The 24,786-nt window shown below is 42.9% G+C and overlaps 1 protein-coding gene and 1 pseudogene across 2 annotated transcripts; one reads left to right on the top strand and one right to left on the bottom strand.

Annotated features, from left to right (window-relative positions):
• Positions 1-1,118: 1,118 nt before the first annotated feature.
• Positions 1,119-14,537, bottom strand: DNAJC25 (DnaJ heat shock protein family (Hsp40) member C25). 2 transcript variants are annotated; one of them, XM_067464354.1, is made up of 4 exons: positions 13,752-14,537; positions 6,785-6,937; positions 3,877-4,347; positions 1,119-1,437 (listed from the first exon to the last, which is right to left on the bottom strand). In XM_067464354.1, the coding sequence occupies exons 1-4, from the start codon at positions 14,520-14,522 to the stop codon at positions 1,315-1,317; spliced, it is 1,518 nt and encodes a 505-aa protein (XP_067320455.1). In that variant the 5' UTR covers positions 14,523-14,537; the 3' UTR covers positions 1,119-1,314. The 2 variants fall into 2 exon arrangements, with proteins under 2 accessions (XP_067320455.1, XP_060618481.2); XM_060762498.2 differs by having other exon boundaries at positions 13,817-14,256.
• LOC132767464 (activating signal cointegrator 1 complex subunit 2 pseudogene) lies at positions 14,385-18,593 on the top strand (annotated as a pseudogene).
• Positions 18,594-24,786: the final 6,193 nt, after the last annotated feature.

The following is a 24,786-nucleotide window of genomic DNA, read 5'->3' as shown; positions in this document are numbered from 1 at the left end:
ATAATAAAGTTGGATTGGTTTTTAAAAAAAATCTGATTGATCACTCCATCCAATAACAAAATCATAGTATTTACAAACAGCTATGTAGCTCAAATAAGACCACTGCAAAACAAGAGGGAGCTATGGGTAAACAAGAGAAGCAGACAGAGCTTCCACAAGGTGGAAGCTCCTTCCTTGGAAGCCTTTAAACAGTGGCTGGATGGCCATCTGTCAGGGGTACTTTGATTGTGCTTTTCCTGCATGGCAGGGGGCTGGACGAGATGGCCCATGTGGTCTCTTCCAAATCTATTATTCTACAATTCTAGGTTTATTAATTTCCCTGCCAAAACAAACAAAATATTTCTCTTCACCACAGTTATTTTGTGCCACCTGTTACCATCAAGGTAAGTAATTTTCCATCACAGCTAATCAAAGGTAAGAATTCTAAATCTAAAACCTGCTGCCTGAGCTGCCATTTTTGTTTCCCACCATTTCCCCTTGTGTCATATTTAAATTTGTAAGCCTTTGAGCACAAAAGGTTTGATCTATGTTAATTGCAATAGGACGCTTTTCGGCTTAAACGCCTGGTAAAAATTGCCCAAATAAATGGTTTTAGAATCTCCACAAGCCAAGATTTCACATAGCAGCAAAAATATTCTTCGATTATCAAAAGTGTTCACAAGGATTCATCACCATGGCATCCTGAAAGTGATTCTGAGTAACATACTTGTTTTCATTGTTTCACACAGTATATTCGTTTTGAGTTTTTATAATGTATTCATCTTAATATCTAGGCTATAATACCTGAAGTATTCTGTGAAAGATATTGCTGGAATTACATCTTTGGTATCCCAAAGTGATGCATTAAGAAACATGGAATTAGGTTTTAATCACTTTTCGAAATCCTGATTAATTTACTACAATTTACAAAAGGATTGAAAACTCATGATAGGGATTTGGGGATGTAAAAAGTAAAATCAAAACAATGGGTGTGGCTTAAGTGGTAAGCTTCCTAAAATTAGAATACTTAATATCAAACTTTAGACCAACCGATTTCTTTGTGTGTTCTACATAATTATTACACTAATATCTCAGATTTATTTTTAACTGAATCCCAGATGAATAGTAAAACAAAGCAATTAAGGCTGATCAACAGATTTGCTTTTATTTTTATATATATATAAAAGTCATAAAATGTTAATAGTTTTCTGCCTGATTGAATAATTCCTGAGTTTTAGAACACTGCTAAAAACACAGCAGTGAAACTCTGAACATTTTAGGTATGAATTTTCTTGTCAATGATCTGTAACCCGACTGTACGTGTTCAAAAAAGTATCAATCATCAATAAACGTCAGTCTTCCAGGTCCTTCATTCCTCATCCACCGCCTGTATCTTTTCCATCGAGGGTCCATTGCCATCTTTTTCTTCAACTCTTCTTCTTGCTCTTGTTTGTAAAGCTGAAAAGGTTTAGGTGAAAACAACTATGTTAACGCAGCAGCACAGAAGAGCAGACTCAAGATTCTTTCAAGTGGCCTATTGTGAATTGCATAACAATAAGTGAAGAACATGCTGCAGAACATTGGGGAATATGCTGAAAATGTGCAAAAGCAATAGATAATCTACTGAGCAATGGAGAACTAATGAGTGCAGCAAGTGGACAAAATAAAACAGAATAAAAATTCAGTTTAGTATCCCTCAAGTAGTGCCTTTGAGAATTAGTATATTTTTTGATATTTTCGTGTATGTGCCTTCAAGTTACCTGTGCACTTAATAACAACCTAAAGAACTGAACAAGAAAATATATTAATTTTGAACTAAAAAAAGGATGTCACCTTTTAGATTACATTTAAAATATCTCCATGTTGTGCAGTGTCCACTCTATATGATTATATTAAGCAACACACACAGTATTATATAAAGAGAAGTCGAAATAATAGAGCTGGTGGTAAGTCTACTCAGCAGACTAGCACTCTGAACCTAGGCTTAGAAGATGAAAAACAAAACAAAAACAACCAGGAGAGAGATTGACAGTTAAATGCAAAAGAGATCCTGAAATATGGCAGATTAAAATGTTTTAGATTTGGGTTCTCCTTAGCAGAATCTCTAATACGAGCTACTGTCAAGTTTTGTACTCTCTGAGAACAAGAACACATTTATTTATGTATTCTGGTTACCAAAATCACCCAACTCCTTGTGCTGAGGTCTGTTCTATGGATGTCTGAAAACAGACACGCCCTTCACCCTGATCTTCTATTTTTGGAGCATTCTTTCTAGGAAAAGTCATTTGTAGTCTTGTCTTCTAGAACCGGGGGGGGGGGGGGGGGATGTTCTTGTTTTGCATAGCTTACAATAGGGATCACTTTTTTAAATGATAAAAGTAAAGGTAGGGGTTTCCCTTTGACATGGTCTAGTCTTGTCCGACTCTGGGCAGTGGTGCTCATCTCCATTTCGAAGCCAAAGAGCCAGCGTTGTCCATAGGCACCTCCAAGGTCATGTGGCCAGCATGACAGCATGGCGTAGTGTTACCTTCCCGCCAAGGTGGTACCTACTGATCTACTCACATTTACATGGAAGTACTAGGCTGGCAGAAGCTGGGCCTAACAGCGGGAGCTCCACTCCCCTGATTCAAACTGCCAGCCTTTCGGTCAGCAAGTTCAGCAACTCAGCAGTTTAACCCACTGCGCCACCAGGGGGCCCTTTTAAAAATGATACTGTTACTTTATGGTTTACAGTAGTGCATTTTGCCTCCCTCTTGTATGGAAAGATTTAAGAAAAACATTCACAGAAAAAAACATCATGGGTTTAGTTCAAATAAAAACTAGTGATTCCAAAAGAGATTGCTTGTATTACCTGAACAAAGGATAAGGTTCCTTAGTTCAGCCCATAGTATGCAATGCAGTTTTAGATATCAATTTATAATACGGTGGCCAAGATCCTGTTGGATTCTTGTACAGGGAGAACTATGGAGATAAATACAGCAGCGGCAAGAAGAAAAAGGCTTAATATGAACAAAAAGACGAAGGCAAAATTGGTGGTGGTATGGCTTTAATAACTGCCTGGTCAGGGGCACGAATGTTTGTACCCTTTCCAGAATACCATGACTGTAAAACATGGGTCTATGTGCCTTCAATTCACTTGTATATTTCTGGCGATCCCATCAATTTCATAGAATTTTCTTAAGCAAGGAATATTCAGAGAATGCGGACCTCCAAGGTCATTTACTTTAGACTTCAAGGCACACAAGACAATCCTACAAGACTTGATTATCTCATCAGCCAAGAGAAGGCTCATACTTCCCATTGAACAGCTGGAAAGTTTGTAGGTTAAATTATTATTTATTTTAAATATTGTTTCTTTTTTTGCACTACAAATAAGATTTGTGCAGTGTGTGTAGGAATTTGTTCATTTTGATGTTGGTTTTAATGATGTTGGTTTTGCTATTATGTTGTTGAAAACCGCCTTGAGTTGCCAATAGGTTGAGAAAGGCAGTATATAAGTATAGTAAATAAATAGTAATTTTTTTTTTTCAAACTACATTCCCCCTGCCCTCCCAATCATTCTGAGGGAACATGAACTGGCTCTCTGCTTAAAAGGACTCCTGCTCTAATGTATAGCCCACAGCACCAGGTATTCACTGGTGGAGCTTTCATCCAAATACAGATCAGAGCTGACTCTGCTTGCTTCCAAGGTCCAAACAGAACACCCTTCTTCTATCGCACATACTAGAGAAAGCAAAATGCTTGTATTGCCTTGTCGCTTTTTCAACAGCCGTCTCCCTGTGCAACCCTCAAAAAATGCAACCATTCAGGTAATGAACCCTACATGAAAGGAGTATACCAACTGGGTTGTATTCATTGCATTATATTTTTCACCTTCAATGTGTTAACACCACTCACCTCATACTTCTCTCTTATCCAGAGCTGCCGTTCAAGAAAAGTCTCTTTCTGGTTTTCTTCCAAGGTGTCAAATTGAGACTTGGACATTTTCATGTGTTTACGTATGATGTACAATTTTTCTTCTTCTCCATACTCTTGTCCTTTGATATTGAAACAATAAATCCACCAACAATACCATCCTATATACTTGCAGACATAAAAAGGGGTCAAAAGGATTTGGAAGAAGAGAATGTCGTATATTTGGGGTTTCTGATAACCACCTTTGATATCTATTTTGTTTTTGATTACATCTTTGATTATTTCCTCTTGTTCCTTGCGGATTTCTTCTTTAGATCGTCTGCTTTTGCCCTTTTCCCTTGCTATGTTCAATAGCCCTTGCTGCCTGGCAATTTCAGTGGCTTGTATACGGTATTTTGGCAAAGTTGCTAGGTAGTTGATAGCTTCATTGTAGCTACTCCACCAGCTGAAAAACTAGAACACAAAATGATAAGCTCAATTTAAGGTAATATTATGTAAGCAAGGTAGAAGCTGTTAACAAAAGCTTCCGACAAAAATGTTCCATTTCACGAAGCCTTTTTATGCATTCCCAGCCCAGCTTCCCCCATCCTCTGTCTAGCACAGTGGTTCTCAACCTGTGGGTCCCCAGATGTTTTGGGCTTCAACTCCCAGAAATCCAAACTGCTAGTAAACTGGCTGGGATTTCTGGGAGTTGTAGGCCAAAACACCTGGGGACCCACAGGTTGAGAACCACTGGTCTGGGAGGAAGATTTTTAGTGGCATCGGCATTAGGGGCATGTTGAGGGAGGGCTAGAGAAATTCAGAGTTTTCAGTGTCAAGTTGAAGTAGCACATTTGCAGTAAATAGTGTAATGAATCTGAAGTTGGGAAAACCTTGCATACTACAACAGGCAAGTTAAAAAGCAGCACCCTCTACAATCCCCTATTAAGTGTGTATGAAATGAAAAGGGGACAGAAAAGTCTGTCTTATACTTTCTGTATGCTAAAAAAGAAGCAGAGATCAACATGTTTGGCCACCAAAAGAAAAATCTTCAAAAGAAGATTTTAATGTTTTTATTTACATGTAATCATTGTATTTATTATGTTGTATGAGGGGGCATCGAATCGTTGCTGGCTGTAAGCTGCTCTGAGTCCCCCTGTGGGGGTTGAGAAGTGCAGGGTACAAATAATTGAAATAATAATGTTAAATCCGTGAGATGGGGTGACCTCCCATCTGTCAGCTCCAGCTTCCCATGTGGGGACATGAGAGAAGCCTCCCACAGGATGGTAACACGTATGGGTAATACCAGAAGCGACTTGCACTTTCTAAGCTGCTTCTGGCACGATTAAAAAAAATCACATATTTCAGAGTTACCTAAAATACCCAGGAATTGGGGTGGGTGTAGTTCTCAAAGGAGAAAATTGGCCAAGTACTCTTACGCTTTTTTAAAAAAAATTAAATGTATAGTTTTTTTAATGATTTTATATAGTTTGTATAGAATATATGCATAACTTGATCTCACATATAATTCTAGGACAGGTTTGTGCCCAAAATTGTGGATTTTTGTATGAGCCATGAATAAGTCAAGGATCATTCCAAGAGAGCATAGGTTACCTTCTAGCTTTTCAACTAGAAGTTCAAAATGAGGCAATCTTTAGTAAGATATGAGACTGGTGTGCGCAGGTGAGAGGGAGAAACAAATGCAACTGCCAAAATACATTTTGGCAGTCAATTCAAAATGTTATTGCTATCAGCTAACCGCCATTATATAAATATATGTATTACAAACATCACATTTGATCTTTGTATACAAGTCTAAGGCAAAAGATGGGATTAAGAAGTTCTAGAAGTTACATATTTATAAACATCGCCCAATAAAAAAACAGCTCTTGCAAGAGCGACCACCCTGTCACCCGCAAAAACAATTTAGAATGGACTGTCAAAGGTTTTCTTTAGATCTTGATTACTACAAGAAAAATAACATGGAGAGAAGCAAGAGAGAACATGGCAGCAGAAAGAAACCAACTTGAAGGTGGGGCAAATTTAGGTGTTTGTGCCTGATTAAAGACTCTTGTTGACTCTCCCTGTTAACACTTGTACATCAATTAATTGGACCCAGAGTCAATATCTCACTTGGGAGGTCACAAATTCTGTACAGTAAAAACAAAACAAAACAAAACAGCAGGGCAATGAAAAAGGCTAACAGTTTGGGTTGTTCTATGTATAAAGGCTAGGTCAATGAATGCTGCACAAGGAAGAGAAGCTTAATCTGAGCAAATAAAACAACAAAATGATTCATGTTGAAAGAGAATGACAAACTTTGATCTAGGAAACTTGGACTTGGCACCAGAGTGGATCAAGGACCGTACTAGGCAAAGAATACCAAGATTTAGAAGCAAGCAAACTTTCATCTGCTCTTGGATCTCTGCCACAGAATATCAATCCACACAAAGCCAAAGTTCAGAAAAAGCAGTTCCATATATTAAGGGGAAGTTATAGACATTAAAACAAAGAATGCAAAGGAATAAATGATCCTGAGTGGATTAAAAGTGAAGAGCAAATGGATTAATACCTTGACGTCAGTGGATGTAAGAAAGCTTTATTGATATTCTTGGCTAGGTTACAATTTAAAAATTCAGCAAAAACCATGCTGAATTTTTAGACAGGTAAAGAAAAGCTTCTTTCGACATGCTGCCTCTCTACAAGGCTTCCCATGCTGTTCCAGTAGGTCCCCAACAGTCTAGAGCAGTTCTCAGAGAAACACAGAAGGGTAAGGGTGGAAAAGGGAATCAGCAAAAATTGCTTTCTATCCAGATCTTCAACTATGAATGAAACTCTTAATCTAATCCTTCTTTTTAAAAAATAAAAGCAGAAGATAATATAGGAATAGGGAACAGACACAAATAGTTACCTGAAATACAGAGATAGCACAGACTGTGACTAGGATCACTATTCTGACATCCACCTTGGGTGCCAGTCTTCTAGAATAATAGTGATAGTAATGGCTGTAATACTCCTCAGGATGATCCAACATATAATCATAATCCTTACGAGTTTCTTCATCCTGCAAACAGTGATTAGAAGTTTTTACAAATATCACACTGTACAATAAATTTAAGATTACATTGTCATAACTTTTACTTTGAGTCCAATTTAGGGGGAAAAGGAGGAAACTTTTTTTATTTTTTAAAAACTACCTATGGATATAAAACATGCACTACTTGTACATACACATAAAATTAACTATAATATTTATGCAACAAGACAACAAGGAAAAAGGCATAGTTCATAATATACATTGCAAATGACTGGAGCTATATTTTTAGATAGAACAGTCTTAAATCTTTATAGTCAAAGCCAGTTTATTCTCACAAAAGATCAGACAAACCAAACATATAGGCAACAAGAAGTGAACTACAAAGTTATATGAAGAACTATATTTACTCTAAATGTCTTGCTGCATACATGTGTGTACAGTCTGAAGCTCAAGTTTGTCCTTTATTCTATGAAGCTGACTTAAGTTGCTTTTTGTTCTAACTCTATTGACTGCACTACAGAAGAAGACTGAAAATAGCAGAGAGCATGTGGTAACCAATGACACTTGCTGACAGGCATCCCATGAAAGGCTATAACAGCCATGTGCACACAGAGCACTCAAAGGCTGTCCTAAATCTAGCTTTACATTGCACACATCTTTCTAGATTTAGACTGAACTTTTATTTGTTTGTATTTAACTTTTGTAAGCCTCCTGGAATTCACAGGCTGTGAAAAAAGTGGGACATAAACAATAACATTTTTACAGTATAGAATCCCTCCACATTCATATACCCCATATGAATGGCCATAAAATAATGCAAGATTTCGTTCTTGGTCATAATGATCTAAAATTTCTATACATGGGTAATGCATGGCTACTCCGACACCTTCAGGATTTATCATGCTTAAGGAAAAGAGAAGTCACAATCTCATTACAGCCCCATAAATCCTCTACTGTGGCTGAAGAGTGGATTGCTTTGTCCCTGTCAACCCATTTGTTTTCTCCTCAATCAACGTATTCTTCACCGATGTGGTGCCCTTTACATGTTTCAGCTCAGCACCTACAATCTATCAGCAATAACGATGTTAGCCATTTCTCATTTACGGGCTCTTTCAAAAGAATAAAATGTGTGAGTTGTCTTTTTCTTTAAGCAGTTCCTAACATCTTAATGGGCCAATTATTTTTATTTTTTTAAGCATTTCAGATAATCTGCAAGAAAAGAAGGGTGAGAGGAGACATGATGGCCACGTATAAAGGTGTGAGGGGAAGTCATAGGGAGGAGGGAGCAAGCTTATTTTTTGCTGCCCAGGAAACTAGGATGCAGAACAATGGCTTCAAACTACAGAAAAGGAGATTCCACCTGAATATTAGGAAGAACTTCTGAAGAACTGTGAGCACTGTTCAGCAGTGGAACTCTCTGCCCCAGAGTGTGGTGGAGGCCCCTTCTTTGGAGGCTTTTAAACAGAGGCTGGATGGCCATTTGTTGGGGGTGCTTTGAATGTGATTTTCCTGCTTCAAGAAGAGGTTGGACTGGATGACCCATGAGGTCTCTTCCAACTCTATGATTCAATGAATCCCGTTTAAAGCAGAAATCCTGGGAGTAGATCCTGGGATATGGGGGCTGTTTGGAAGGGCCCTGGGACTAAATGGAGCCATAGGTCAATGAGCTATTAAGTTTCTACAGATTCTATTAAGTTTCTATAGTTCACAACACCAGACAGTTTTTTAGTTTTAGTAATTCTACTCAATTTATATCCCTATTACTTTGGGAATAATTATTCTGTGATTAGCTACCTCAACAGAGTGTAGCTAATAAGCCTTGGTGTTTCAAGGCTTATTAAATATACCATATAAGCAAGTTTGAGAGGTACCCATACATATTGTCAATTATAGAATAGGGAATGTTATAAATCTAAGCACTGTAAAATTTATATGAACTCTGTATAATTAAAGAGAGGTTCATTATTGGATTTTGCCTTCAGCAACTCTAAAAAGCAGTTATTTCCCAGAAACATGGCACGGCTATAAGATTTGGAAGAAGGTGTAGGTTTCCCCTGAAGCTCTGAAAACAGCATTCTTGACAAATTTCTGTATGCCCTCACTGCATAAGAACTCTGTTATGCTATGCACATGTCTTTGCCTCAGCAGCCCATCATTAGTCTTGGCTGTTTAAAAAAATATTTCACAGAGAAGACATGATGTAGACAGAATTTCGAATGCCAACAATGCCACTCCCATGATGAGACAGAGTCCCAAATGCCAACAAACTTAAATTTTGTTTTTCATTTAAAAAACACCAAAATTGCAACTATAATTATGGGGGACAACACCCAATGACACTAGTGTCATATTTACAGAACAGCAAGGCAGATATTCTTCAGTTACAAGGGATTCAACTGGTTGTTTCATGTAAATCCAAGTCTTTAAGAATATTGACAGGCTTGATTATTCTTATTCCTGCCTTGAGTAGTTGCCCTATCATGCTGTATTTATATAGTGCTTTTAAAAACACTCTTCAGAAGTTATTTATATGCAACTGGAAGAGCTGTTGGGAGAAAAATATAATCCAACCTCCCCTGGGTGTCAAGATACTTGGACCTGATCTTCACATGTCTAAACTGCATGGTAACATTTCTTAACAATTGAGCACTGCTGCTAGGAAGCAAAAGACAAGACAGCATAATATCCTATTGGTAAAGCATACATCAGCATTTTTATGGGTAGTCTCACACATTTGACTTACAAGCCCAAAGGTCATAAATGACAACCAAATTCTCCAATCATTTGCATTTTCAGGAACTGCACCAGATTTCCCTTCTACAATGTTGACTTTGGGTAAGGCCCTCATCTCTCAAATTCAGCCTCCCATCTGCAATATGGGGATGGCAACTGAGATCAGATTTAAATCCATGCTATAAAGAATGCTAAAATGGAGAAAATACTTTGGATCTTATATCACCACAAGTATCAATTGCTGACTTATTAAGTGTCAGAAGTCTTGATCTTTGAAAGTCATATCAAACATTTCAAGCAGATAAAGTTACAAATGGGCGTGACTATAAAGCATCTCCCCTCCATGTATAGGAGGACCACCCCACAATATTAGATAGTATAGCAGAAACTGTCATAAGCTACAGTGGGGGAAAGCACCAAGGAATCTCATAGGAGGAAACTCTGGACGTCATCTCCATTTGGGACTAAAAGAAGGTCCAGGAGCAACTTAGGGAATCACAGAACTATCAAAATTTTAAATAATATTGCAATGCAGATGAGGACAAAGTGCCATGGGAAGGTAGTGGGGGAATACCACATGAAAAACAAGGCCCTTTGGCAAAAATATCAGAGAAGTCCCTGAGTTTGCAGAGCAGCAATGGCATAACCATTGCTCCTTTTCAATGAGCTGCACAACATTCTCTGTTGGGATGTCACTATACCTCTCAAGCATATTGTTCACTTCACTATTATTCAATGTGCCCCAACAGGACAGGCTCCCAGTGTGCAGAAAGCGTATTCCAGACCCATTGAAAACTGCTCAAATGAACTAGTACAATGAACCAGCCAGAACCTGACTGGCAACCACCACTCAGAGGACCTTTTCATCGGCCGCCCCATGACTGTGGAAGGACCTGTTGGAAGAACTCCGACGTGTAAATGGGTTGTTGGAATTTTAAAACTACGTAAAGACCTATCTCTTCCAGCAGGGCTACCCAGACAGTCTTTAAACATGAATTTTAAGTGCCCCTTTTTTATCTCTGTCTTGTGTGTTTAAGTATGTATTTTGTAGGGATACATTTTGGTGTGTAACTTTTATGGAGGTACGTTTTAGTGTGTGTATTTGTAGTGTTTTTGCTGTGCTTATGTATTTTAATTGTTTTTAACAGACCTCACAACCTCTGAGGACTTTTTTGTGTGTGTCAGGAGTGACTTGAGAAACTGCAAGTTGCTTCTGGTGTGAGAGAATTGGCTGTCGTCAGCAAGGACGTTGCACAGGGGATGCCCAGATGTTTGATGTTTTACTATCCTTGTGGGAGGCTTCTCTCATGTCCCTTCATGGGGGGCTGGAGCTGACAGAGGGAGCTCAACCCGCTCTCCCCAATTCGAACCACAATCCTGGGGGCACAAGGGTTTAACCCAGACATGGGCAAACTTTTTTGCCTTAGGGCCACATTGTGGGCCCAGCCAGGAGGGCTGGGCCGGGAGGGAGTGGGGCCAGGAGGGGACAGGGCAGGCCTCAGGTTGTTCTCCCAGCATAAAGACAGGGCTGCTTGCCCCATGCTTATGTTGAGAGGAAGGTGGGACACATGGTGACTGCCCCGATCCACCTCCCCCGATCCTTGAGCTATCCTCTTGACATTATGCCAGAAGGAGCACGCGACAGGCGGTGGCTGAGGGCGCTTCAGAGGCCTCTCAGCTGCCATGTGTCTTCCTTGAGCTGTCCTCCGTCCTTATGCTGGAAGGAGGGCAAGACATGTGGTGACTGAGAGTGTTCCAGAGGGCTCTCAGCTGCTGCAGGCCGCTGTGTCCTTATGCCAAAATGACAGGGTAAATGAGGGAGGGCTGAGGTAAGTGCCCCCTGGGCCTTAGTTTGCCCATCCCTGGTTTGACCCACTGCACCACTGGGGGCTCCACCTTTGATGATGCCAGCCATAGATGTGGCCAAAACGTCAGGGGAGAATGCTTCTGGAACATGGCCATACAGCTTGACAAACTCACAGCAACTCAGTTATGAATACCATTTTCTAAAAGGTTATGATCTCTAAAAGGTCATGCTTGCCTAAAAGGAACACCCAATTAAAACACCCCAGGAGATGGCTATTAATAATGATAATTGGTTATTGTTAGGATAGGTATGGGCCAACTTCAGGATTCCCTCCAGGGGTTTTGGGCTTCAACTCCCACCATTCCTAATAGAAGGTTTTAAAAGGGGAACTTTCAGAGATGTTCCCAATGCCTATACGTTACGATTTACTACCACATTGGCCTATTTCTGAAGTAGGCCTATGTTTACAGAAAATGCTGATTGTTTGAGAAATCAGTGCTCCAGAGAAGAAGTTAACTATTCAAGGATAACAGAACATCCGGACAAAACCAGCTAGCTGGTGGCTAGTTAGAACCCCCAAGTTCCCCAGTAGCTCTGGAGCCATGTTTGCAACAGACTAACAGATAAGATATAGTCGTATCAGAGAACAATAGAATCACAGAGTTGGAGGAGACCTCATGGGCCATCCAGTCCAACTCTGTTCTGCCAAGAAGCAGAAAAATTGCATTCAAAGCACCCCTGACAGATGGCCATCCAGCCTCTGCCCAAAAGCCTCCAAATAAAGAGCCTCCACCACACTCTGGGGCAGAGAGTTCCACTGCTGAATGACTTTTACAGTCAGGAAGTTCTTCCTAATGTTCAGATGGAATCTCCTTTCTTGTAGTTGTAGACCAGGGGTCCTCAAACTTTTTAAACAGAGGGCCAGATCACAGTCCCTCAATCATCCCTCAAACTGTTGGTGGGCCGGATTATAGTTTAAAATAAAATGAATGAATTCCTATGCACACTGCACATATCTTATTTGTAATGCAAAAAAACATTTAAAAACAATACAATAATTAAAATTAAGAACAATTTTAACAAATATACATTTATTAGTATTTCAATGGAAAGTGTGGGCCTGCCTTTGGCTGATGAGATAGGATTGCTGTTGTTATTGTGTGCTTTCAAGTAGTTTCATACTTAAGTTGACCCTGAGCAAGGGCCAGGTAAATGACCTTGGAGGGCCGCATCTGGCCCCCGGGCCTTAGTTTGAGGACCCCTGTTGTAGACTATAGTTGTGTTATAGTTGTGCCATTGTTAGGATCCCACATGTGCTATTATGTCAATCAAAATCATAAACAACTAATGAACAACTGTATAGCTAGCTTAGACCAATAATATGATTTGTCTTTGGGAAGTAATGAGAATGTGTATGCAGAGGCGGCCCTAGGTAATTTTCAAGGGTAAGCAAACAGTATTTTGCTCCCCCCCCCCCCCCAAACTATCACTGATATATATTTTCTGTTTGTCGTGGGAGTTCTGTGTGCCATATTTGGTTCAATTCCATCATTGGTGGAGTTCAGAATGCTCTTTGATTGTAGGTGAACTATACATCACAGTAACTACAACTCGCATATGTCAAGGTCTATTTTCCCCCAAGAGTGCCTCAAGAGCGCCCCTGGGCAAAATCAACTGTACTGCAAATGCTTACTTTGCATAATGGGTTGAGCCGCCCCTGTGTGTATGCCAGAAATTATAAAAACCTTGCAGCCCCATTGGGGGGGGGGGGGGGGCACAAACCCTTTGATTGCGTTCCTGTATGCTTGTTTGTCATTAATGCAATAAATAGGTTTTTTTTAGTTTAAAAGATTCAACTTTTGTTGTCTCCTTCCTTGCCCTCCCTATTGGAAAGGGGGCTCTTGCTTTCTGGGAGACCTTTTGGTTTTTTTGTGTTACACCAGTGCTTCTCAATCTGTGAGTCCCCAGGTGTGCTGGCCTACAACTCCCAGAAATCCCAGCCAGTTTACCAGCAGTTAGGATTTCTGGGAGTTGAGAACCACTGCCCTACACTAAAAACCTCAGGGGCTTTCCTTTTCCCCCTCTGCCGCTGCTGAGGAGGAAAAGGAATGGAGCCGAGGCTATTAGGACTGGCGGGAGTCGCAGTCCAAACCCCAAGAAGGGAGGGAGGGCCGCAGTAGGCCCATGCCTGTGTTGTGGGCACTCCTTCCTCCCCAGGGGCGCCTTCCTCTTCCTCTCCTTGTGCTTCCGGGAGGCCTGGCCCTTCCGGCCCACACAGCTGCGGGGAGGGCAGCGTCTTACCGGCGGCGGAGGGGCGTGCCTGGGGCGCGAGGCGGGAGCGGGCGGGCCCGGCCCGGCTCTCTCACCTTGAGGGTCTCGTAGGCGGTGGCGATGAGGAGGAACTGCTCCTGGGCGGCCTCCGGGTCGGGCTCGCGGTCGCGCTGCCGGTCCGGGTGGTAGCGGAGGGCCAGCTGGCGGTAGGCGCGGGCGATCTCGGCCTTGCTGGCCTCGCGGCTCACGCCCAGCACGTCGTAGCACACCCGCTTCCCGCAGTACAGGCCCTCCACCAGGGCCTCCGCCGGGCGGAAGCAAAAGCAGCACAGCACGTCCCACAGCATCAGGAGAGGCAGCAGCGGCGGGCCCCGGCCGGACCTCCACCGCCACGGCAAAGGCGGGGGCGCCCCTCCTGAGGGCCCCGGGCCCCGCCGGCGAGGCAGCGCCATGGCCGTCGCCAAGGGCGACCCCCCGACCGACCCTCCAACCTCGCGCGAGCGAGCGCCTAACGGCACACCACGTCGACTCTGCCTCGCGCTCCCTTTTGCGCGAGCGCGGGGCGGGGCCAGAGGAGGAGGAGGAGGAGGCCTCTGAGCCTACACGTGGACAAAGCAATGAGAGAGTCAGGCGGGCTCGGATTGGAGGGCGAGTGGCCAATCCGTGTGTGTCTAGAAGAGAGAGAGGTTCTGTAGAACGAGGAGCAGCTTCGAGCCAGAAGTCGGACCAATCAGAACAAGAGGAGGAGGAGGAAGGGTGGGACTTAGTCTCTAGGTGACAGGTGTGGAAGAGGCACTGCATTCACTGCCATGGCTCAAAGGCTTGTCACACTACAGCTGAAAGAGTAAGCTTCCCCCCCCCCCCCCTGAAATCATGTCTGCCTCCTTCCTCCAGAATTCTGGGGCTTGTAGTTTAGTGAGACTCAGTCCTCTCTGGCTGAGCAGTTTAAAGGCACCGCCCCTAAACTACAAGCGTCAGAATTCTGCCGGAAGGAGGCAGGCACAGGATTCCACTGGGGTGCCTACACTTTACCTACTCTCATGTGACACTAGCGTCAGTGCTATAGAATTCTGGGAGTTGTAGTTGTAACGAACCTGACTCACTTCAGAAAGTTAGGAAGGGATCTATCTTAGAGGGCTGGCGTATGAGCAGCCATTTTGTGGTGCCCAGAGAAGGATAGCACAAGAGGAGAGCTATTTGCATGAGAGCGACCTGATTGGCCGTATGCAAATGATTTAAAAGAGGGGCAGAGGCAAGGATGAGAGTTGGAGAAGCCCAAGTGAGCATTCTAAGGCAGTTAGGGAGTCAGCTGGAGGCGGGCTTTGAGAGTTGGTCAGCTAGTTAGGGTCTGGAAGGTAGTAGCTGAAAAGCAGCCGGAAGACTGATCAAAGGAATAGGATATAGTGTGACGTTTGTTTAATGTATTAGTAGAAAAGTCCTTTTGAGGAAAAAGGAATAGACAGAGTGAAACTCATATTGAAACCTTGTTCTGTAAGCAGCAAGCATTTGATCTTATGTAACTACTACACTTATACCACAAGAATGCTACAAATAAACTGAGTTACTGTTTCATCATGACCGCAGCCCTTCTGCCTTCCTCCCTTTGGGACATCAAGATGTCTGCGTTGGACCAACTCTATTTGACGGAGAAAGACGCTGTGACGGGGAAAACGAAGACTTTGCCCGCCTTGCACCCTGGGAGGAGGAGTGAGGGCGCCTTTCCGCGGTACTGCCCTCCACCCAAAGTGCCATGGCCTAGCGCTGAGTGGGAAGAGTTCCTGAGTAGGACCACTTCCCTGGCCGAGGGATTCGATTGGCTCCTCGCCCTGCCCCACCACCGCTTCTGGTGCCAGGTGATTTTTGACGAGAGTCTGCAAAAGTGCCTGGATGCCTTCCTGAGCTCTGCCCCCCAAAAGTTCGACGCCAATGCAATGGATGAGGTGACCATGGATTTGACCCCAGAAGTGGACAAAGTGCAAAGGCGGCTCCACCGCGGAGTCTTCATGACCTTCCTCCGGATGTCCACCCACAAGGAGTCCAAAGAGCACTTCCTGTCTCCCTCTGCCTTCGGGGAGATAATCTACAACCACTTCCTGTTCGACATCCCCAAGCTCATGGACCTCTGCGTTCTTTTCGGGAAAGGAAATGGGCCCCTCCTGCACAAGATGATACAGAACGTCTTTGCGCAGCAGCCCAGTTACTTCATTGACTTGGATGAGTCCCTTACCACCATCTTCCAGGTCTTTGGCAGCATCTTGGAGACATGCGGCTTGGCAAGCGAAGGGCCCCAGAAGCTGGGAGAACGGCCCCGGACAACCCCACGCGACATGCCCCTTCTGGATCTGGCAGATATCATCCTGTACTTGTGCGACATCTGTGTGACACTCTGGGCTTTCCTGGAGGTTTTCCCATTGGCTGCCCAGACCTTCCACAAGCACGACTTCTGTGCCAGGTTGGCATCTTTTTATGAGCTGCTGGTGCCTGAACTGGAGTCTGCCATCAAGAGGAGGTGTCGGGAAGACCCCAGGTTGGTGTCGGATTTGTGGCGGAGGCTGTCTCACTCAAAGAAGAAAATGGCAGAGCTCTTCCACCTCTTGGTGCAGCATCTCTGCCTACAGCCCATCCTCGAAAGCAGCAGTGAGAATATCCAGCCTTTTATTGAGGAGTTCCTCCAGATCTTTGCCTCCATCCTTCAAGAAAGAAGATTCCTCCGCGAATATGATGCGCTTTTCCCAGTTGCAGATGACGTCAGTCTCCTCCAACAGGCTTCCCCCCATTTGGACGAAAGACGGACCTCTTACCTGCTGCAGGCGGTCAAAGGCGCCTGGGAGGAAGAAGAGGAAGCAGGAAGAGGAAGTCGAGGCAGGAGGGGCCCCCAAAAAACACCCCTCCCAAAAGGGGGCGACATCAAAACCGCCATTGTGGGGGCCCCGAAGGCTGCCTTGGAGGCAATGCAGAAGGAAGACAAAGTCTTAGGGGCACGTCCTCACAGGGTCACAGGGGCAGAGCTGACCTCACTAATCTCGCAGGTCAAGGACCTCCTCCCAGATTTGGCGGATGATTATGTGGTTTCCTGTTTGCGGGAATATGACTACAATGTGGAAAAGGTCATCCATCACCTTTTAGAAAGGAAGCTGGACAGGGTCACAACCCCCGACCCGACCCCCCTGCTGAGGTCACGACACAACATCTTCCAGGATGACGCCTTCGACGTTTTCTCCACTGACCGGGTGGACCTCTCCCGCATCCAGAAGGGCAAACGGTCAGAGAGGACGAGCACCCGCCTGCTTCTAGGAGACAAGAGCTTCCTGGAGGCACAGAGGGACCGCTACGGCCTCTACTCGGTCGTGGCAGAGGAAGTCCCGCCCTGGCAGGAAGTTTCACCCTCCTATGAAGACGAGTACGATGACACCTACGATGGGAACCAGGTGGGCGCCAACGACGCCGACGACCCTCATGATGAGCTCCTCAACCGCAGGCTGTTCACAGTCCCTCAGGTTCTGAGGTCCAAGCAGCATAAAGGACAGGAAATGGAACAGGAAGACGAAGTGGAGGAAGACGAGGAGGAGGAGGAACAGGAGGGGCCCAAGGACTACTTTGTGCAGGATCCGGCTATTTTAAGGGAGCGAGCCGAGGCCCGACGCATGGCTTTCCTGGCCAGGAAAGAGCTGCGTATGGACCCTTCGTCGGCCAGTGGGAAAGGCCCAAACAAGGAGGCGGTGCCAGAGCGACGGAGGAAGGAGGCAGCCAAAGCGAGCCGCGTCAATCACAACCGGCGTGTAATGGCCGATCGCAAGAGGAGCAAAGGCATGATCCCCCAATAAAGAAGCCCTCCTTGTACTGCAATCAGCCTCTGCTTGGAATTATTTTGAACGCATAATAGGAGGTTATAATATACTATTGAAATAGAGCTGCGGATAGTGAGATCCAAGCCACAGATGCCAGAACCTGAGGCGCAGATACCGAGTCCAATAAGCAACAACCGGCACCAGCCATCAGCTGTTCTTGTGAGTCCGTGTGCCTGGCAAGCACACGGCAAGAAGCCTGATTTCCCGAAATAAAGCTCACCAAGTTGGAGAGGAAGCCACCAAAATGAAGGAACCAAAGTTAGAAAAAGCAGGAATACCCCCTCCCATTCGGGATGGAGCAACACGTATTGTGTCTTTTTGTTTGTCTTTTGTAGTGCCTATTTTGGTAGAATGCAGAGGTGAGCTTAAGCTAATGAAAGTGGAAGATTTTATAACATTACCAAATATGGGAAACTTGACCTAGGCAGAGCTGTGACCTGAGATGTTTACAAGTAGATATAAAAGCCCCCTGGAACATGTTTTGTCTGCGTACGGTTTCATCATAAACAAAGCCTCTCTCTCTCAATCTCTCGGTTCGAGATCTCTCTGTGCTTTCTTTCGTTTCAAGCAGCAGGATGATGAAATAAAAGGCCCCCCTGCCTGAAGATTGTTATTTCGTTTCAAAAGTGTAACAAGAGAGTGAAGAGGGGAAGCCAGGAAGACAGTTTCACCTTGTCTCCATCAGTTAGGCGCCCTTCCCCCCCAGCAACAATATGTCATTATATAATACTAATATTGTGCTATGGTAATAATACAATTTACTGTATGCACATATAATGTTTATAATAATATTATAATGTAATACAATGTAATTGTAATAATGCAATATTAATTATATATTATATATTACACAAAATACTAATAATATTACAGTATAGTGGCATAGTACAATATAGTAATATATAATGCCAATATTGTGCTATGCTAATAATATAATACATTGTATGTACATATAACTTGTAAGCCACTCTAAGTTCCCTTGGCTGTGAGAGAGGACGTGGTATAAATGTAGTAAATAAATAAACATATTTTGTCTTCTTTCTTAGACCCTTTCGACATAGCTGAATAAAATCTCACATTATCTGCTGTGAACTGGGATATATAGCGGCATGGACTCAGGGCCCTTCCACACAGCCATATAATTTAGAATATCAAGGCGGATGATCCACAACATCTGCCTTGAACTGGATTATCTGAGTCCACACTGCCATATTATCCTGTTCAATGGGGATTTTATACAGCTGTGTGGAAGGGACCTCAGCTCTTCCAGTTTATTGGGATAGCTCTGGGCTCATAATCTATTAGGACAAGGATGGTGATCTGTTAGGATCACAACCTATTGGGAATTATGGATGATGACCTATTAGGATCACAATCTATTGGGTATTGTGGAGTATGACCTGTTGGGTAGAAGGTGTTCCTTTAGTTTATTGAGCAATTATGATCACTGGGCCCGTAAATATCTTGTTTCTATTCAATGCTCTCAGCAGACAAAGATTTAAGTAGACTTATTTTAAAGTAACAAGTTTTACTCATAACTCCATGCATTTAAGTATACTGGCACATTTCTTGTCAAGTTAAACTTTAAAATGTTTCGGTTTGTATCTTTAACATTGTCTTTAACAGCCTCTTCAAAAACGATATTTCTCTGTACAGTTCTCTTTCATAAGAGTCTACTTTCAAAGAATTCAAACATCAACAGTTTTCTAACTTCCTACACTGACATCTGACTAAAAAACCGACTTCTCCACTCAAGGCTGACTCAAGCTGACTCAAGGCTTAACTGTTTTATAACTTCTAACACTGACTTCTGTTTTCAAACAGACTCAAGCCTTAACTGTCATCATGTTTTAAATGCATTCTAAACAGTCACATGACCTGCAACCCCTCCCACTGCTTCAAGTATATAGACTTAAGGAAACTGCAAACCAAATAAGACATACCCTTCAGGAAAATTTTTTGTCGTGTCAGGAATGACTTCAGAAACTGCAAGTCGCTTCTGGTGTGAGAGAATTGGCCGTCTGCAAGGACGTTGCCCAGGAGACGGCCAGATGTTTTGATGTTTCATCATCCTTGTGGGAGGCTTCTCTCATGTCCCCGCATGAGGAGCTGGAGCTGATAGAGGGAGCTCATCCATGCTCTCCCCGGATTCGAACCTGCGACCTGTCACTCTTCAATCCTTCCGGCACAGGAGTTTCAGGGAATAAAAAAACACATTATAAACAGGAAATAACATGACATGTTATTAAATAGAGGAGGCTTGAAAAGGTTGCTATCTCCAACACAATTCAACACGGATATTGTGGGTTATTCTGCCTTGATATTCTGAGTTATATGGCTGTGTGGAAGGGCCCTCAGATAACTGATTTTTCTAAAGTGGATGCCTAGGGTGGGTTGAAAAAGAAGCATTTGACTGCCAATTCTCGGTTTTATTGACATTTTTATTGTAAATGTTTCATAAAAGTCAAGACACTAAGAATTAGAATCGCATAATGGGTGGCTCTTTTGGCTAGGCGTTTACTTTCAGGTCGTGGTTCTTTTATTTCTCGAGTGATACTATATAGCAGTCTTCAAGCTGTAATATTAAACTGAACACACATGACACACATGTTCACTTATTTAATCTCCTGATTTTTCTTCAAAAGTCTTACTAAGAATATATGTATGTATGTATGTATGTATGTATGTTTTGTCCCTTAAATATTTTTGTTTTTCCTACATGTATCAAAAGATGCAGAACATAAAGCAAGGAAGGGATATTCAAGAAAAGACTTCAGTAAAACAAATTTACTTCTGCAGATAAGATCAACATCAAAACTGACAATTGGACAAGAATTATAACAGTTTGGGGATTGCAATGTGTTTACTTTCAAAGTACAGAAACTCTGAAATCAGAGCTAAAATTTCTGCTGCTTGATGAAGGAGATCCATAAATAGGCATCAATATCCAGAGATTGGGGGCGGGGGTGGGGGGGGGGGGGTTGGGAGCGGAGAGAGATTTGCCTTTGTATTTGGTGCTGCCAATCTCAGTAATACTTTGACATGGAAAAATGTGGACCAACGTTATATTATATTTAATATGTGAGACAGTATGATTTCTAATCATGAATGGAAATCTGACGTACCTGTCAGTGACCCATAGTGAATCCAGTGCTATATTTCTGTGATGTGAATATAACCCAAGCACTGAGATCTGTCAATATTAGAGTATCTGTAGGTTGATGGCTGAGAATAGCTCCACAACGGACTCATATGATCTGTATTGTATAGTCAGCCTATACAAATTGTCACAGCCAGTTCTCTCTGAATGTTTCATCTTATCCATAAAGGAAAAAATATGTGAGTAATCTTACTGTGCAACAGCATTCTTGATCAATCAAATGTCCTGCAACTCTTGCTCTTGATTTAAATTTCTAGTACACCAGCACATCTGAGTGATTTTAACGTTGAATTATGACCTGGGAAGCCAGGTTTTTAATCCCTGCTTGACCATTAAACCCACTGGTTGAACTTGGGCAAGTCACACACTCTCAGCCTCAGAGACACACAAACCTCTTCTAAACAAATGTCATCAAAAAGCCTTATGATAGGTTTGCCTTAGGGTTCCCATAAATTGGAAATGGCTTGAAGACACACAACAACAAAGCCAAGGGCATTGAATCCTTAGACCTTGTTGCTTTAAAATGTAATAAAATTATTTAAGCAAACAGCAGACACAGGACACTCAAGATGTTATTGGAGTGCAGCTCCCTTTTTGCCCTATGCAGCAAATGAAACAGGTCCAGAAATATCTGTGGGACCACATAGTCACCATCAATGGATTAAGAGATAATTAAGATGGCACTAAGTTTGGAAAATATTTGATTTTCAGAGGTGCTCTCAATGGGATATTATTATTATTATTATTATTATTATTATTATTATTATTATTCCGCTTTATCTCCGCCAAAGAGGACTCAAAATGGCTTAACATAAAAGCATCAGCATTGCCATTTAAAATATACAAATATACAAACATTAAAACAAGATTATATATAAACAGTGTTTTAAAAATTCCCAGTTATAATTAAAAAATTGTCGAAGGCTTTCATGGCTGAAATCACTAAGTTCTTGTGGGTTTTTTTGGGCTATATGGCCATGTTCTAGAGGCATTTCTCCTGACGTTTCGCCTGCATCTATGGCAAGCATCCTCGGGGTGAGGATCTTGCCATAGATCCTCTGAGGATGCTTGCCATAGATGCAGGCGAAACGTCAGGAGAAATGCCTCTAGAACATGGCCATATAGCCCGAAAAAAGCCATAAGAAATTAATAATTATAACAATTTCAAAGTTAAAAACCACAGCACCCTGTTGCACCCCAGGCCAGGAAACACTACTGTACTTAACCAACTCACACCACTCCAGCTTAAATCAGCAAAGCAGTGTATTGAAGATTATATAAAGAGCAAACAGCAAAAATAGTAAAAAAAAATTCAAAGTCCAAATGTATCAATTATGCACTGTCTTTATGTTTAAATACACTTTAATTGTTTTTGCTTTTTGAATGTATGTATTGATGGCATCGAATTGTGCCGATATGTAGACCGCCCTGAGTTGCCTTTGGGCTGATATGGGCAGGATATAAATAATGTAAATAAATAAAGTAATGCAAATAAGGTTCCAGGAGCAAGAATAATCCAGAGTCCCAAGGCAGCAAGGCATCCAAACTAGGAATACAACCCCCCCCCCCCAAAAAAACAAACAAAACAAAAACCATAGACTCCAATACATAAATACAAGAACAATCCCTGATACTTGAAAATAAGAACATGAACAAAGGCATGAAACTGGAAGTCTGTAAGCAAGCATGGCTTGACAAGAGCTGTTGTCTTCATTATCAATGTTGACCAGACTGCTGGGCAAAACTCCCGGCCTCTCTAATATACCCAAAATATTATGTATTTTCACATGAGATTCAGATATGGGCCTCTTTTCTAATAAGCGCTGTGACCCTTGTATTCCTTGTTGACCAGCCTGAACTCTACTAAAGCTAAGTCTCCTATCAACAAACTCATTACCATTTGCTTGAAGTTCCCACACAGAACCCCTATGATCAACAGAAAATACTGTGTTTTCTGGTGGTCTTTGGAGACCCTTCTGACAGCCCCTTGCGACCTCCCCCAGGGGTCCCAACCCCCAGATTGAGAAATGCTGCCTTGAGGCCATCCAGTCAAACTCCCATCACCAGGGCAAAGAAATCAAAGCCCTCCTGACAAAAAGCCATCCAGCTATAGATATAGATAGATATAGATGATACACACACACATACACACACACATGTAATGTATATGGCAGATATAGTACCATAGATTTGAAAGGGACCCCTAAAGAAGGACAATAATTATATGTTGCATGTTCCAGAGTAGGCAAACCAGACAATCTCTCCATCAACACTGACAAAGAAACAACAAGAAATACTGTTTACCCACAAGCATAAAGAAATTACATATACAGTGTTCCCTCGCTACTTTGCAGTTTGCTTTTAACGGACTCACTGTTTCGCAGGTTTATAATAATAATAATAATAATAATAATAATAATAATAATAATCCTTTATTTGTACCTCGCTACCATCTCCCGCAGGACTCAGTGTGCCTTACAAGAGGCCGAGCCCGAAGTACATCATCAACAAAAACACAACAGACAGCAATACAATGCAACAATAAATAAGCAAACAATAAACAGTAACAAAAGCACGGCACTGTTAAAAACCTGTGGCAGGGCCAAATGTACTAGTTAAAATTCTAAAAATGCTGGGCATGAACAGATGAGGTAGACTGGATATTTTGGGAATAGGGTGTGCAGACAATTCTAACTCTCTCATAAAGTGCATTAGTTGATCGTAAACCTGACTGGGTTATAGGGTGGCAACCTGTGCTGGACGGGGTTACACTCCCCCTGAAGCCACAGGTCCGCAGTTTGGGAGTCCTCTTGGATTCATCGCTTAGGCTTGAGGCTCAGGCGTCGGCGGTGTCTGGGAGGGCTTTCGCACAATTGAGACTCGTGAGCCAACTGCGACCGTACCTCGCGAAGGCTGATCTGTCTGGGGTGGTCCATGCCTTGGTCACCTCAAGATTGGACTACTGCAATGCGCTCTACGTGGGGCTGCCCTTGAAAATGGCTCGGAAGTTCCAACTGGTCCAACGATCAGCAGCCAGGATGTTAACTGGGGTCTCTTACAGAGAGAGGTCAACCCTCCTGTTCAAGGAGCTCCACTGGCTGCCGTTTATTTTCCGAGCCCAATTTAAGGTGCAAGTGCTTACCTACAAAGCCCTGAACGGTTTGGGACCATCCTACCTGCGTGACCGCATCCCCATCTACGAACCCACGCGTTCACTTCGGTCATCTGGAGAGGCCTTGCCAGTGATCCCGCCTGCGTCGTAAGCGCGCCTGGTGGGGACACGAGACTGGGCCTTTTCCATGGTGGCCCCCCGACTCTGGAACACCCTCCCCAAAGATCTTAGACAGGCCCCTACATTGGCAGTCTTCAGAAAGAACTTGAAGACCTGGCTGTTCCGATGTGCCTTCCCAGATTAGGAAATCTCCAATACCAAGTCCCACAAGCACTTTACTAGTATTAAGATTGCTGCACGCCGCACACTGCACTTGCCCTGTAATGCCTTATATACCACCTGTCACATCAGCACTTTTAATCCTGTACCCCATTACTCTGGCCAGGCCCAGTTTTATGGTGTCTTTGTGTATTGTTTATTGCCTGTGTTTATATTGCTTTAATTGTTTTAATTTGCTTTAGGTTTTGTATTGTATATTGTGTGTTGAGGCCTTGGCCTTTGTAAGCCGCATCGAGTCCTTCGGGAGATGCTAGTGGGGTACAAATAAAGTTTAATAATTAATAATAAATAATAATTAGGGACAATTGCTTGGGATTGTCCCTAATTCCAACTTTCTCATTACTTTCTTTTCAAGATCACAGCAATGCGTGGCAGGGGACGGGTAGTGGAGGGCCGAAGTTGGCCCATGCCCCATATATATATATATATATATGGGGCATGGGCCAACTTCGGCCCTCCGTGTGTTTTGAACTTCAGCTCCCACAATTCCCAACAACCAGTAGGATGGCCAAAATTTGTCCATGCCCATATATATATATGCGAGTTGTATAGTGATGGGGGGGGGGGGTTGCGCCAAAATACTGTTTGCTTACCCTTGAAAATTAC

The sequence above is a fragment of the Anolis sagrei genome, chromosome 2 (assembly GCF_037176765.1).
Source record: "Anolis sagrei isolate rAnoSag1 chromosome 2, rAnoSag1.mat, whole genome shotgun sequence".
Classification (NCBI taxonomy): domain Eukaryota; kingdom Metazoa; phylum Chordata; class Lepidosauria; order Squamata; family Dactyloidae; genus Anolis; species Anolis sagrei.
The sequence above is the reverse complement of the archived record's forward strand: the minus strand, read 5'-3'. Positions and strand labels throughout refer to the sequence as shown.

Bases quoted from the DNA above. Each gene is read 5' to 3' on its own strand.
- DNAJC25 (XM_067464354.1), bottom strand. From the start codon at position 14,522: ATGCAGTGCCTCTTCCACACCTGTCACCTAGAGACTAAGTCCCACCCT. The intron at 4,348-6,784 runs GTAACTATTTGT...TTTGTGTTCTAG, and splicing joins GTGCTATCTCTGTATTTCAG to TTTTTCAGCTGGTGGAGTAG. The intron at 1,438-3,876 runs GTGAGTGGTGTT...AAACCTTTTCAG, and splicing joins GGATAAGAGAGAAGTATGAG to CTTTACAAACAAGAGCAAGA.